The sequence below is a fragment of the Drosophila miranda genome, chromosome 4 (assembly GCF_003369915.1).
Source record: "Drosophila miranda strain MSH22 chromosome 4, D.miranda_PacBio2.1, whole genome shotgun sequence".
In the NCBI taxonomy this organism is placed as follows: domain Eukaryota; kingdom Metazoa; phylum Arthropoda; class Insecta; order Diptera; family Drosophilidae; genus Drosophila; species Drosophila miranda.
Genome location: NC_046677.1, coordinates 31,236,526 through 31,252,134, shown reverse-complemented (window position 1 = coordinate 31,252,134; position 15,609 = coordinate 31,236,526). Strand labels below are relative to the sequence as shown.

The 15,609-nt window shown below is 47.2% G+C and overlaps 2 protein-coding genes across 31 annotated transcripts in view; both read right to left on the bottom strand.

The window, feature by feature from the left end:
• Positions 1–61: 61 nt before the first annotated feature.
• On the bottom strand, positions 62–8,850 carry LOC108162184 (sodium- and chloride-dependent GABA transporter ine). Of its 5 annotated transcripts, none has more exons than XM_017296778.2 (10): positions 8,615–8,850; positions 6,143–6,815; positions 5,661–5,952; positions 4,067–4,245; positions 3,297–3,431; positions 1,968–2,097; positions 1,804–1,896; positions 783–1,734; positions 539–715; positions 62–467 (listed from the first exon to the last, which is right to left on the bottom strand). In XM_017296778.2, the coding sequence occupies exons 2-10, from the start codon at positions 6,555–6,557 to the stop codon at positions 183–185; spliced, it is 2,658 nt and encodes an 885-aa protein (XP_017152267.1). In that variant the 5' UTR covers positions 6,558–6,815; positions 8,615–8,850; the 3' UTR covers positions 62–182. The 5 variants fall into 5 exon arrangements, with proteins under 5 accessions (XP_017152267.1, XP_017152266.1, XP_017152265.1 ...); XM_017296777.2 differs by having other exon boundaries at positions 6,143–6,837; positions 8,639–8,850; XM_017296776.2 differs by having other exon boundaries at positions 8,639–8,850.
• Positions 8,851–9,310: 460 nt separating this feature from the next.
• The window catches only part of LOC108161947, a 134,999-nt gene continuing 128,700 nt past the window's right edge, over positions 9,311–15,609 (bottom strand). For 23 of the 26 annotated variants that reach the window (XM_033393996.1, XM_033393994.1, XM_033393995.1 and 20 more), the window contains 3 exons: positions 12,348–15,575; positions 11,850–12,275; positions 9,311–11,757 (listed from right to left, as the gene is read on the bottom strand). In XM_033393996.1, the coding sequence (XP_033249887.1) occupies positions 11,516–11,757; positions 11,850–12,275; positions 12,348–15,575 (3,896 nt within the window). In that variant the 3' untranslated portion in view covers positions 9,311–11,515. The remainder of the gene's footprint in view (positions 11,758–11,849; positions 12,276–12,347; positions 15,576–15,609) is intronic. The other 3 variants (XM_033394005.1, XM_033394008.1, XM_033394009.1) reach the window with 1 other exon arrangement.

The window sequence follows — 15,609 nt, the reverse complement described above, 5'->3', positions numbered from 1 at the left end:
GACACATCGAATTTAACACTGAAGACCTGTAAAATGCTCCAACTGCTATCGATATCGATTGTTCATGTCAATTTCGATAATTTATTTAGTTTGATTTAATCATGGAAAGCCACAAAAATGATTCATTAAAAATACTCAGAAATCGGTTTTAGTTGAACAGGATACTCGTGCCAAGCGCTAGTCTATTTGCCATTTTGCTCATCTATCGTGTTCGGTGGTGGCTCGGCGTGGGCCTTGGACTGATATTTGTATTCCGAGTGGGACCCCTGGGGTCCCGTGCTCGAGGCCTGCATAGCATTATAGCCGGATTTTGCTCCCAAATGTAGGTGGCTGGTGGTGGGCCTGTACACGGTGGCCAGCTCCTGGGCCAGCATGTACTGTTCCTGTTCTGGATAGTCGTGTTCGCAGTGATGTTCGCCACAGATCTTGCACTCGTAGATATTTGGTCGCAGCGTGTTCTTGATGCGCTGTAGAATGGAATACGCACATTGCTATTGACGGATGATAACAAATAGACAAGACAAATCTATCCACTTACATCCCAAAAGCTGTCACCGCCGGTCCGCAGGAAGTTGATTAGCGCATACCCCGGTATGCAGATCAGTGAGAAAGATGCGAACATCCATCCAATGCCATACGCCCAGTCCGGATAAGTATATCTCCCATTATGATACGTTGGCTCACGGTAGTTGATGAGACTCAGAACCCAAATGGCCTACAAAAAGAGAGAAGGCGACATGATATATTGTTCAGCAAATTTCTATTACACCCGGATCACATACAAAGAGCAGGCAGGGTCCCAGCACAAGCCAACAGGATCTGAGATAGAATGATGGAGCCTTTCCGGTCATCTGCTTAACATTCTTCGACAATCGTCCGGTGCCGTAGAACCAGGCTATGGCGATCATTTGGCAGAAGGCTAGAAACATAATCGTCACCGAGGCAGCATAGTGGTCCATCAGCTGGAAGTAGTAGATCCCACCCTGTATGATGTTCGGCATACCGAAGAGGCACGAGATAACGCAGACAAAAAGCACGACTATCTCGTGGTAGCCCAGGTGCCGTTTAATCCAGCGCGGAAAGCCATCCTGTATAGACGTGACCACCACCTCGACAATGGCAAACTGAGAGTTCAGGCCCAGGCAGAGCAGCATGAAGAAGAACATGACCGCCCACAGCTGAGCGTACGGCATTTTGGCCATGGCCTGTGGATACACCACAAATATCATGCCCGGCCCATCGCCAATGACGTCTCGCACATTGGTGTTCTGCTCCAGTGCCAGGTTTCCCAGTGTGGAGAAGGCGAATATGCCAACCAGCAGGCTGGTTATCATATTCACTGCACTCACCGCAATCGTGTCGCGGAGTATGTTGTTGTTGTACTTGTTGTAGCTGGCAAAGGAGATCATGGATCCGAAGGTAATGCCCAGCGAATTGAAGTTCTGGGAGGCGGCATTGATCCACACATTGGCGTTCTTCAGCTCCGACCACTTTGGTCGGAAGAAGAAGCGCAGACCCTCGGCCGCCCCGTCGAGCGTCACGGCCCGCACCATTAGTATGATGATGAGCACAAACGGAAAAGTGGCCGTAAAGTACCGCACCTTGGCCGAAGACTTGATCGACTTCCATGTGGCAAAGTAAACCATCAGCCAGGCACAAATAAGACAAGCGAAGAGCTCCCATCGCATCATTCCCGGATATTCCAGGCCACCGCTAATCTGTAGAACCTTATTTCTGCAGGAAGAGTTTTAGAAGAGTCTTAGTAGATTTGTGAATTGGGGCAACTTGGAATGCATTCATTACTCAAAGAACTCCTCTGAGGGGGTGCGTGATGTGTCCGGTGCACTGGCATTGATTTCCTTGCGTTGCGGCACCCAACAGTCCGGCGTATTCCATCTGAAATTTAAAGATTGTTATTAGCGCTGGCGATGGTACATAATTGCATTGTTCTGCTCGGCTTAACCTACCTGTTGTTGCAGTCAATCCAGGGCATCTCTGTTTTAAATGACGTAAAGAAGTAGTAAATTGAATAACCTATGATGACGCTATAGTATGTGGACATGAGAAACGAGACGACCACACTAGCGAGTCCAGCTCCTGAAATTTTTGGGATGGATTTTAATAACTATTAGAGGAATACCATCATAATTATACAGATAAATTGCGCTGGTATGTATGTGATTTGCTCATCCTCAACAGATATTCTATATGTTTATATTGACAGAACGCATAGTAAAAGTAGAAACCAAGATATTTTTAATAAAGATAACTCAACTAAAACTCAGCCTGATTTTTGTTTCTCTGTATTTCTATTTCTTTTTCAAATTCATTTGGCCTAATCTTTTGCTTGGGATGTAATGTCGATTCAGTGAGCTAGGGTATAAATTCCCATGTTCCTAATTCATTCAGCAGCAAATCCGACCAGTTTCATTTGGAACCACATGCTTAGAGTCTAGACTGATATTCATCTGCATAATGTGCAATTCGTTCTGTTTGCCACAGCGACAATTGGATGGACTCGAAACCATTCGCGAATCTTGGTTAAGTAGTTTTACACAAATTAATATTTATTATCTTAGTGCTGCGAGTGGGAGTGTCGGCAACCAACGCCGCTTGTTTGGCAAAATATTGACAATAATTAAGCGTTTTGTAAAGTTGTTTTCCAGATTTATGACCCTACTGACAACCTCAGCCTTGGGCCCGGTCCGAGTGTGGAGGCTTTAGAGACGGGAGCCGGGAGCTTACTTCCGCGCCTCAAATTTTCACGCCACTGCCACAACGACAACAATGAATCCGGCTAATTAGTTTCCGTCCGTACTCAAGTAGAGCACCCCACGGGGGAATTCAAAGCTAAAAAAACATCGCTCACACATCCATGAGCATGCGAGTACACATGCATATATGTATGTACATATATTTTTTGTTAATCTAACCGACCTTGGCAATGGATCTGGCCAAGGCAGCGACACTTTCTAGCTGGTCATGGTACGACGCGTAAGCCTCACGCCTCATCCGCGTTTTTCCATTGTTTTCCTGCCTAATTCATTGCGGCGGAAGAATATTTGTGAAACCCGAAGCATTTTCACAAATGACGCAATGAATTTTATTTCAAATAAGCTTTTATTTCGAATGGGCTCTAAAAGTAACGACAAATTAGTTAGCCCATTACCCATGAGATCTGGAGACTCCCTATCCCTCGTGTGATTTAATGGCTTTGCAATGCCTTATCTAAATATGATCAACATCGGAATGATACAAATTTTTATGTTTTCTACGTCGCTTCGTAGTAAACTTACCTTTGAACAAAGGACATAGTTGACCCAGGGCGCCGATGGGTCCACGGCCAGTGTACTGGCCCACAGACAGCTCCATAAATAGCAGCGGAATGCTGCATATGAACAATATTATGCAATAAGGCACTAGAAAAACACCTGGAAATAGCAGTAGCAAAAAAAAAATTAGATACGGGTCTGTATGTAAATGTGCGCACAAATGTGACAGCAGCTAAGTAAATAAATTAAATTAATTATAAATATTTGACATCAACAATTGCAAATTGCATAAGGCCGTACGGGCTGTACGAGTATCTCTCTCTCCCTACTTTTCCATCATTATCAAGAGATCTTGTGCTCATTATATACGTAAATGGGGCACCAGGTCCGACTCCGAGTCCGAATACGAGCCAGAGACCGAGTGACCGAAGTAAATGAAGATGGACGCGGGTATCCAAGTGACTCGCGTGATCATCCACCATGGATGGTGGGAGGGAGGGAGGAATGTACGGGAAGACGTTGTCCAGATGATGACAGTGACCGCTTTATTTTAAATTTTAATTTATGGCTTTTAAACGCTGGAGCGGAAATGCCGCTTAAAGCGCAAAATTGTCAAATGCTTTTAGAGCAACTAAAAGTTCTTCTTGTCGCACGAAATCAAAGTAAATATCTGCCTTATCGCATGAGCGGCTTTCTTGGAGCGCATTCTGGAGTTCCTATGCCGTATCCGAACAGATATTGATCCGATTTGGAATTCTAGGAAATACTGTAAGATCTATTTAGACTCTACTTACCACCACCGCTTTTGTAGCACATGTAGGGAAAGCGCCAGACGTTTCCCAGCCCCACCGAGTATCCGATGCAGGCCAAGACAAACTGCATCTTGTTGGCCCAGTGCTGCTGGCGTGGCTTCAGCTGCACAGCGTCGTCGGACATATCCATGTAGCTGTCATCGTCATCGATGCCCAGAGGCCTGCAAAGAGGAGAAGAGCTATTGTAAGTGGAGCTCTTGTGGTGTCATAAGCCCAGCCAGGCGCATCCAATTGATGTCAACACCTAGTCCGTAGGCAGTGCACCCCTAACAGATTTCGCGAGCACCCAAACAGCGACAGCGATTAGTTGTTGCGTCAAATGGCTTAATTGCAGTAATCACATGCCCCATACCCCAATGGGGGCTGGCCCCGTGAGGTGCTGGTGTTGTGCCAGTTGTTGCCATGGAATCAGCGGATCAGATGATGGGGCTGATGCGAGTGGGGGACAGAATGCTGAATGGGGTGTGATGTGGGAGGCGATGCATCTCTGTTTCCCCTTTGTTATACATATATCGACTCTGTTATAAAGAATTTTAGCCACCACAAATCAGACATTTAATCTGAATCTAAACAGGGTCCTTGTGTACATAAGTGATTGCTTTGTATTTCATTGTTCAGATCAGCGCTAAAGAGATTATAAACAGCCCACTTATCCATTTAATATTCGTTCATATTTAATCAGCGCTTATTCGCTAATGGCCTAAACTAATAAGGCTATGATCATACGAGAATGTATATGATATATGTATGTAGATCAACACCAAACACTTTTAGGCAGCAGAAATGGCCTGATGCGATTCGATTCGATTGGGGCTTTACGTAATGATCCAGCGATCGATTCTTACACTTTGGCCACACGCTGGAAGCGGAAGGTGGATTGCTCCGAGTGTTTCGATGACTGGGCATCGTAGTCCTGACGGTAGGGCATTATGATGCGGTCTACTACGGGTCTGATCTCGGTATATAGCGTGGTATATGCGAGAGTAACTTTATGATATGTCCTTAGTTCACGTTATCCATGCGGCCATCACTGTTGGATTCACTCTACACACGCTCAAGCAAGGACAGGGCTACGGATAAGATTACGGAACTGGGAGAACTGCGTCGTCTGCGGGCTGACACGTTACTGACTACTGATCCGGGCACTTGGCCGCCAGATTTCAGATTCCAGCAATCCAGCCAGCCGCCATATATTGGAGCACAATGGGGCGTGGTAATTGCTCGAATCAATACAAATATCAATCTATTGATCTCGTTAAGGAACACTGCTTAAAAATAGCTGGTGCGCGAACAGAGGCTGCCTCCGACACGTTTCCAGCGCCCAAGAGGCGCTATCACATGTCCCCGACCAGAGATGCCACAATGGTGTTAAAATTCTCTGTTTGCCTGCTGTTTGAATGCTCTATGAGGCTATGCCAACATTTGCTTTTTATGCTGAGGTGCCAAACGCTGGCCAAATTTGCCACAAATGTTAGTTCGTTTTATCGGCTCCGCTTTGTAATGCTAATGGCCGTAGATAGGGCTGATTGTACTCGTTCGCAGCTGTATACGTTTATGGATTTGCTCGATAACTTACGGCGGTGTCTGGGGATTGACCATGTCGAACAGCTCGTTGGCGGTGGTCGGCACTCGACGTATGACCAACTTCCGTCCGTCTGTGGATCCAATGCCAATGGAGGCAAGGGAGCGGACCGATGTCACATCCGAGTAGATCTGTTGGGCGGGCAAATCGTGAAATAGATAGGAACTGCCGCTCAGCGAGGCCTGCGGTTGCATATACAGCGGATTGGGGGCATGCAGCCCAGAAGTGGCAACCGCACTGCCACCCACAAGATTGCCACTGCTGTCGTTCAGGGCAGGCATGTAACCTAAAGGTAATTTGTAGAATATATTTTAAATGATTTAATAAAGGAATAAGGTTATTATACAAAGTACATCTGCTTCAATTGAAATCATTAATGAATATTTAAAGGAGGATATCCATACTGAAAATATTAATTGTCTAAAGAAAAATGTTCAGGACTTATAATGAATACCCTTCTCAAATTCTCTCCTTACCTGAAACAACTGAGCGCATGCTGCTGCTGTGGCTGCCGATCCGGCGCAGATCCATGCTGAGCGGCGACACGGCCACCGTATCCCCGGACATTGTCGTGGTGGTGGTGCAGGTCAGGGTCGCGGGCGTGGGCGAGATGGGAGCCGGGATCGCCGGATCGCAATCGTCAAGGGTGAAGGTCACCGTGGCAGTCGCTCCGGGTGTGGGTGTGGCCGGTATTATAATGTACTTATGGGCACGGGAGGAGGACGAGCGTATGAGACGCGCCTGTTCGTCGCCGCCGTCGCCACAACTCTCGGCACCACTGTCCGACAGCTGGCTGTGTCGAAGCGTGGAGCGCTTCGTCACTAGATTGAGGGCAGTGGGAGAGGAGGCTGTCTTCGCCAGTCCACCAGAGTTTTCATTGCTGTCCGACATGCTGTTGGTTTTTGTGCTGGGATCTGGTCTGTGATCTCCTCCTGGTTGCTGGTTTGTTGCTGCGCAAATTCGAGCTGCTGGGGTTGCGTTTTGGGGCTGATCATAAAACCATGTTGGACTGCGGCATCTGCTGATGTTTGCACTGGCTTGCTGGTGTTTCTGCTTTCGTATCTACTCGTATCATTTTAATGCTCACAATCTGAGGCCGGGTCTTTTGCAGCGTTTGCGACTCTCTCAGCGGGATCTTGTCGGGGCTATCTTTAAATCACATAGAAAAACCCTGAATATAACAATCTTGTTATTGCCGTTCTCTGTGGTATGTTAGGATTAGGCTTTCAAGTCATATTGAAATAAATCAGTAGCAAAGCAGAAATATACATGGCAGAAGACAGATCATGCTCTTGCCGGTTTCTGGATCATCTTTATATGAAAAAACTTTCCTTAAGAAAAACTATTTTGTGCAGCCTAAGAGCACCCTCAGACAAACAAAGCTTAAGTTTTTCGATAATCATGACATAACGAAAGTTTCTAAAGAATTCACTCGGGCTCTCCCTTTTAAATGTGCCTGCAATTGTTCACTTTTAGGGGGAATTTTTATGTACATTTTGTATATATGTATTTCTTCTTATTTTTTTATATAAATAAACAAGCTGAAGTTTTGTCCCATTTTTTTTTAATTTTATCACCGCCAGAGATAAAACTTCACACGAGCTCTTCACACAGCACTCACACAGACAGCTACTAACACTTGACTTGGCAGATACAAATTTGTATCTTATCGGTAGACTGTGCCCACTCGCTGAGCACCACCTTATGTGGCAGAATTTCTTTGCCTGCTTTCATTTGTGATGGTTTAACCATATTGAGATAGTCTCTCCTGCCCGATTGCCGAATTCAAACAAATTGAAATAAAAGTTTCCATGGATTTAAATGAACGGACGGTACGCGTCATAAGCATGCGATGATCTTTTTGATCTGTTGTTTGCTCCACTGACTTTTCGGTATCCAAGGGTCACTGAATTCGAAGAGAATGGCAAAGCTATGCGTCAATTAATAATTACGCATCTTATCTTACACGACAATACTCGTACAAAATATGTCCCGCATATCAAGTGTCTGACACGCCAAGGGGGTTTCATTGTAACAGCAATAGCAATAAGCTCGTCTGGCCTGTTCCCCAAGTTGTATGTAAATTTTGTCTGGCAGAGCGCGAGGCACGAATATAAAATGTTTGACTAAGCTTGGAATTTGAAATACTAAATAGATTGGTGTATGCAAGTGTTGGGTTTAGGTGGGGTATTATTTTTACATAACTGTGTGCCTTAAGCCTCTTAAAAGATCACTTTTGAGACCATCTTTTGTCTTGGGATGACATTGCCAATTGTGGATATATCAGTATTTGGTTGGATCAATCAATCACTTATTATCCGTGTAGAATATAATGACTTTCTTTGTGGGGTGTTCTCAGTGCGGCCAAAATCATGAGAAAACCCCAATAGTGAGAAATGTTTTACTAATTGTTGTTTGTCTAACAATGGGACACAAATTGTCATCAAATACGCGACGTTCGATTATAGATCGTAAACTTTATATGGATCTTGTGCATCATAAAGCAAATGTTCTACGAGTATTCACACTGTCGCTTATTCGACCATACAAAAATTAGCACTCGGACTTGTTAATGAGAGCTATCGTGGCCCATCCGCCAACTATCAATCGATAGGGCATGTATGCCATTATACAACTTTTGTTTGTCCAGTTGTCGGGACTCAAACAAACGGAGATTGAGGAACTTTTTATTGATGGTTTTGTTGGTCACAAAACAGTCACCGCAATCGAAAACACGACACACTAACCGAAATATAATCACACACATTAATTATGGTAATCAGAACGATTGCAATTGACAGTAATAATGGTAATTTCATTCATTTTGTTGCCAGCTCAAATACAATCAACTTTGCTGGGATTCACTTTTTCTGTAGTTTTATTTATTTATTTTCCCCATTTGTTGCCTAATTTCCATCATAATACTCGTAATAACATAATCAACACACATTATATGGAATTGTATCAATTACCCGGCAACGACAGTCCCCCGGAATCAAGATGTACCGGTACTTGATACTCAATGCGAGAGTCGGTGCGACTGCGATTTTATGAGTACTTTGAAGCTTCAAAAGATACCAAACTTTCGACGAATTTGCGGCCCGGGGTATACGCGCTGAATTATGGATTTCCCTTCAGACAATGGCCCCACAAAACGTGCCACCACGCGCGCTGTCAAATGTCAACTGATCCCATCCACGTTCGCGAATATCGTTTACACTTTACGTGGACGGCGGCGGTGGCGGCACCACAATCACTACGATCCGCTCTCTCATTCTCTCGTGGGGAATGGTTCTCTCCATATGGTGCTCGTGCTCTTCATGTGTGGGGGCTTTGGCTCTCCATTATCAAACAATGATACTACAACCAGAACAACAGACCAGCCAGCCATACCCATAATGGGCATAATGAACTGGGAATGGAAGTGGGGCTTGGGGTAAGCGGGTTAAGCTCGTTCTGCGGCTGCCAGACCACCTCCACTCTCCCCAAATGCTTATGCATATTAATTTTGATTACGGGTATAAAAGCAACAAAAAGAAGCTACAGTTTTGCGTCTCACAGATACAGCAGTATCTCAGAGATGATAGTTGACACAGATTTGATATTATAGTGTTCTACGTATTAATTCTAAATTCAATAGGACATTTTGTGATTTATATTTATTTATTTATTTATTAGTTTACAATAAGCGATTACAATTAATTTCGTTTCTCATTTTCTGTCGTTTTAAATACATTTCTTTATAATTACAATTGAACTATTGTGTTCTTTTTACAATAAGGGTTTACTTTCTTTCGAATTTATCATATTTGCTGCCAGTGCAAAAAGTTTTGTCCAGATGGAACTCTATTTGGAGCTCTATAAAAGAGCTCGGAAAAAATGGTATATGTTTGTTAAAGTTATAAAAGAAAAATAAAAGTGTTTGGTAATTGTGATCATTTAGGTTATCATTTTAAATAATTTGTGCACTCACTTAGGTACATCGAAGTGCGCCCATGTGTTTGTGGAATTAAGAAAATAATTTTATGCCTGGCATGGATCGGGTTCTGATTTGGGAGAGGATCAAAGTATGGAAACCTATACACAATAATGCGCTACCTAAAATACCATAGAGTTTTGCTGCCTGCGTATTATTTACAATGTCTGTCTCTTTGTGTACGTGTCTGAGTGCGAGTTTATATATTTTTATGGTATTTCACTATAAAGAAGTGCTCTTCTGTCTCTAAACGCTTCACGTTCGGCTTAAAGTAGTGACTATACATTTTGTTTACGTTTAATAATATTTATTTAAAACTTCATTTTAATAATTTAATTATCCAGGCTGATCATCACCCCCCTATATCCCTATACTCTCAATGAACTCCCATCAAGTACAGTCGCGCTCTATGAACAGGCACCGGAAACGAAAATTCGCTGCGTAGTTTCCGGTGCGTTGACAGCAGCGGACTCTCCTTGCTGGGGGAAATAGACGATAGAAGGGTTCTGGGGGAGGAAGGGAGCGCTGGTTCGTTGCCTTTTAAAGTACTCTTTATACTTGGTTCCCTACATATTAGTAAGTTTAGTGGAAGTATCTCTTTTGCATTAAAAACAATCACAACAATTTAATATTAATTGACTAAGAAACTACAAAAATAATTGGTTAACCATAGTAGAGGCTAGTGGTACAGTACAGTAGTACAGTGGTACAATGGTACAGTGGTAAGTAGCCGTGGGTGGACAGTGGTCAAAATCAAATCCTCCATTAGTCGTCGTCGTTGCAATTAAAATTAAAACAAGCCTAGTATTTCCTATGCATTAGATGGACAGTATGTATCGTTTTGTGCGCTGCTTGACGCCTCAGTGGCAGTGAAAGGTTATATAACTATTCTTTCTAGAACTATTTCCGTGTGCTTCGAGCTTAGAGTGTGTGTGTGTGCATCTGTGTGTGTGTGTGTGTTAAACTCTTGAGCTCTTGTACAATCCATCAGAGACAATCGTTGGCATATTGTCAAGTGGTTATATCTGACACACGCGAAAGGTCCAACGATTTCTTACATACTGCTAGAGAAAGAGTATTCTGGGGTGCATTGTTCGTTCGTGTTGGAAAATCAAGGCAGTTTTCAATTTTAAAAGGCGAGTTGAGTTCACGTTTAAAGTTACAGGAAGTGTGTGTGTGTTTGTGTTTCTGTGCTATAATACAAAGTGTCGTTGGTACTACCCACACCCTAAATATTTATAGGAAGTCTTTAGTCATATATATCATCGTAATATATATAACAGAATATTAATATTGATAATCGACTAATGAAGAAGTTGTCGTTAGAGGACGAGAATTCGTTTGTAGCTGCACTCTGGGTACCCCCGCTTCTCCTACATATTCTGTTTGGCAGTTTCTGGATTGGATTCTACATATGCATGTGGAAGATAAATACTCTGCTACTGCTACACTACGCAAAATTCTCATATTAGTGGGGAAGAGAGAACATTAAACGTTAATACAAATAATAAAATTATTTTCTTAAGCTACTATTATTATTTGCATGCATTTTGCTTACATACAATTCTCGCTTTTTACACTTTCGCTTTTTTTCGTTTTACGTTTTACGGCCATTATTCCGGCCCGTTTTTCCTCTTTCTTTCTGCTCACAAATGTACTTTTGTTTTTCTTTGATTCATTCTTAACATTTTCATTGAAATATCATTAGATGTTTTGCATTTTGCACAACTTTTTGCACGTGCCTCTCAAATATTCACATTAATTTAAAATTCTGTGAAGATTACCCTTTTTCTCTGGTATTGGTGTTTTTTCTTATTTTTCTTATCGACTAAGGTTTTATAGCTAGGTGTGTGTGTTTTTTCCAGTGTTGTGTTTAGGAGATGTAGTCTGGCGTTGGCTCGGGCACAGCGTCGGGATTGGAAAAGAGTGGGTTGGGGAACTCTGGCGGATGTGGCAGCGGGGCTATGGTCTTGGGTCGCCTTCTGTAGGCCATTAGCCAGCAGGAGACGGCCACGGCGACGGCCACAAGAGCCAATAGAGCCGTGATAACCAAGGCAATGATCAGTCCCACCATCGATACGCATATATCCTCCACTCGCTGTGCCGCCGGTTTGACTAGAGGATGGCACGAAAGGTAAAAAGTTAGTGTGTGAAAATGAGAATGAGAGGAATCCCATTGGAATCCTCCCTAGGGGGCTACTACTCACTGTTGGCATCATTCAGGCCTGGACCGCTGCGCTTCTCGAATGTGAGAATAGCATTCGATGAGATGGTTATCTCCTCGCGTAGCTGACCCTCAACCCCTGAGTTGGTGGCAATGGCTGTCGTGTCGCTTGAGTTGTCGGCTATAGAGCGGCGACGTCGCCCAAAGGCATTGTAGCCACCACAATTGACGGGCTGGCATCGGCCGAAGCAGACGCGTATGTTGCACTGGAATCGGATGTTGTCGCTCGAGGGGAACTTGAAGGCATTAAAGCTGGCCAGCAGACTGTTGGTGTCCGGGTTATATTCCCAGTTGCCAAAGATGCTGGTGTCCGTGGCACAGCCGTTCTCGTCTGTGACCAGATACTCGTTCTGGACATTGTCCTCCATGGTCTTGGCTATGCAGGAGCGGGCAAAGCCACCATAAATAGCTGTGGGGAGAAACATTAGGCGGATACGGTTAGGATACTGTTCAGATGTGGTTTTGGGGTTCAATTTCTTACTGGCTGGCTCGACATCCACTTGCAGCTTGAGATTGTCGCCGATTTCGGCCGAATTGATCTCCTCGCCCTCGTTGGTGATGATGCGCATCTGGCAGATGGGCGGCGGACCGGTGTTGGCAATGGTTCCAGCTGTGGTCAGCATAGACACGTTGAAGCCTAGGGTTACGTTCTTCTCGCCCGTCTGGTAGACGCACTTGATGTTGTACGCCTGGGCCTTGTAGGTGACTAGCTTGGGATGCTTCTGGATGACCAGGACAAAACTGGCCACATCCTTCACCGCCTGCATGCCACAGCTGCCGAAGTGCACGCGGAAGATTTCGGTGCGTGGCACCGTCTCGCCGTTCAGATTGACAACACGACGGCAGTCCTCATCCTTGCTGTGGCCCTTTACGTAGAGCACGCCATTGAAGCCGGGCTCTGTGATGTGGATTTCTACTTGAACGCCATCGGCCAGGCAGCTGACGACCATGTCGGGTCTGGGGAAGTCGGTGCGGAAGTTGGTGTGGTTGCAATGCAGTTCCGGATTGCCCGTGTAGCCTGTAATGCACTGGCACTGGGCACGATGGTTGATGGCATTGCAGAAGGCATTCACTCCACACACCTTGGTCAGGCAGGGATCCTCGCAGGTCTTGGTATCCAGATTGCAGTACCGATTGTCCGCGCACTGGTCGTTGGTGGTACACTCTGGCGGCTCCTCCGGCTGGCACTCTCCACGGGGCGTCAGGCTGTAGCCCAGCTCAATGGGACAGGTGCAGCGACCGCGCTCGTCGATGACCATGCCACGCTCTAGAGCGCATATGCAATGGCCGCTTTCGTCGATGCGGAAGCCTTGCTCCACTTGGCAAGGGGTGCAGTACTCGTAAATGTCAAGAGCGGTGCCCGGTGGGCATACACACTGTCCGTCCACATCGCGCACGAAGCCCTTTTCGATGACGCAGAGCGATCGCTTGTCGCACTGCACAGCCGCATTGCCAGTGTAGCCCTCGAGGCATTCGCAGATCATGGTCCTTACTGGGAGGGTGTCGCGCACGCGGCACTCAGCATTGACGCCGCACGGCTGTGTGGCATTGCAGGGATTCACGCACTCGCCACGCAGACAAGCCTTCTGGCTGGGGCAGTCGCCGTCGCTAATGCAGATGGGGATATGGCGTTCCGTTTCGCATCCATTGCGTCCGGGTACAGTACCGGGCGGGCAGGCGCATTGCGGACGATGCTGATAGACCTTGCAGAGTTCGTCTTGGCCACAGATGGCCGTTGTAGCGCAGGGATCGTTGCACTTGCCGTTCACACACGCTCTGTCCGTGGGACACTCGTCGTCGGTGCGGCAGCCCAGTGGCGTGCATCCAAGACGGGCGTTTCCACCATGACCGGGAGCGCATTCGCACACGGCCCGATGATTGATGGCCAAACATTGGGCATTGGAGCCGCATTGTTCACCCTGGCAGGCGGGCACGCAGAGTTGGTTGCGGCACGCATGCGTGCCGGGGCAGTCCGCATTGATGTTGCACTCGATCTTGGCGCATTCGAACTCGGGATTGCCCTCGTAGCCCTGGCGACAAGTGCATACAGGCTTGTGGTCCTTGATGCGGCACTCGGCGTTCACGCCGCAGTTGCACGGGTCGCGGCAGATGCCGTTCAGGCAGGACTTGTCGGCGGCACAGTCAGAGTCCGATATGCAGCCACCCACCTTGACAATGCCGGTAGTGGGCTTGCAGCTGCCGCTACCGCTGCTGATGTATCCATCCGGACAGATGCAGATCATGGTACGTACTGGAGACGTGGGCGTCACCTGGCACTGAGCCGGCCGCTGGCAGGGCTCCAGGACGAGGCAAGGATCCACGCATTGTTCGTTGATGCACGCCTGTCGCGAGGGGCAGTCCGTGTCCAGCACGCAAACGGGCTGCGGCTGGGGACGGCAGTCCACGTAAGGATTGCCAACAAAGTCGGAAGGACAGCGACAGACAGCCAGGTGGTTCTGGGGGCGGCACTCGGCGCGCGGGGCACATGCATTGTGGTAGACGCAGGGATTCACGCACTGCTCGTTCTGGCAAGTCTTGTCCGTGGGGCAGTCGTTGTTGCTGCTGCAGCCGATGATGCGGCAGCGTTCGTACGGATTGCCGCGGTATCCGCTGAGGCAGCGGCACTGGGCGTGGTTTGACTGCACGAAGCACTCGGCATTGGGTCCGCAGGGGTCGTTGATGAGGCAGGGATTGATGCAGTCGCCGTTGATGCAGGCCTTGCCAGAATCGCACTCACCATCCACGCGGCAGCCGATCGAGCGGCAGGCGGCATAGGGATTGCCTTCGAAGCCATCCTGGCAGCTGCAAACCGCACGATGTTGGGTCACCTGGCATATGGCGTTGGTGCCACAGTTACATGGGTTGCGGCACTGGCGATGGATGCACGCCTCTTGGTCGGGACAATCCTGGTCACTTTCACAGCCCGGTGGACTGGCCAGCACCAGTTGGCGGCACTCGCCACTGGCGTCTGGCACCTGGGACTCGGGACACTCGCAAACCATGGTCCGCACTGGGACACTATCGAGGACACTGCACTGGGCGGTGCGGGCACAGGGCGAGAGTTCGGTGCATGGGTTCTGGCACTTGGCATCGATGCAGGCCAGACCGCTGGGACAGTCGCCATCATCGCGGCACACGGGCTCCACGGGTCGGCGTTCGCAGTAGGCATACGGATTGCCCAGAGGCATTTGCTCCGGACAGCGGCAGACGGCTCGATGCTGCAGGGCCTGACAGATGGCATTCTGGGCGCAGGGATTCTGTTGGCCACACGGATCCACGCACTGGTTGGATACACAGGCCAGGTTCGAGGCACAGTCGTAGTCCGAGTGGCATTCTAGGCGCAGACAGCGCACGAACGGATCTCCCTCCAGGCCAGCGGGACAACGACAGTTGGCACGATGATTGCGTCCGTAGCATTCGGCATTCAATGCACAGGGATCGACCACCAGGCAGGGATTGATGCATTCGCGATTCAAGCACTGCTTGTCACCACTGCACTCGTCATCCGATTGGCAGCCAATGGCCACGCAGCCGAACTGGGCATTGCCCGAGAATCCTGGCTTGCAGTAGCAGATGGGATGATGGTTCTTAACGCTGCATTCGGCATTCGGTCCGCAGTTGCACGGACTGACGCACTGGGCATTGATGCACGCCTCTGTCACAGGACAATCGCTACTGGACTTGCAGCCGACGGTTATCACATCAGAAGCTGTACGAAGGAAAGAGATGGAATTACAATCTAT

Coding starts and splice junctions, on each gene's coding strand:
- LOC108162184 (XM_017296778.2), bottom strand. CDS start 6,557: ATGTCGGACAGCAATGAAAACTCTGGTGGACTGGCGAAGACAGCCTCC. Junction 1,897..1,967: donor TGGATTGACTGCAACAACAG/GTAGGTTAAGCC, acceptor TTTAAATTTCAG/ATGGAATACGCCGGACTGTT. Junction 716..782: donor TGGGACCCTGCCTGCTCTTT/GTATGTGATCCG, acceptor CTCTTTTTGTAG/GCCATTTGGGTTCTGAGTCT.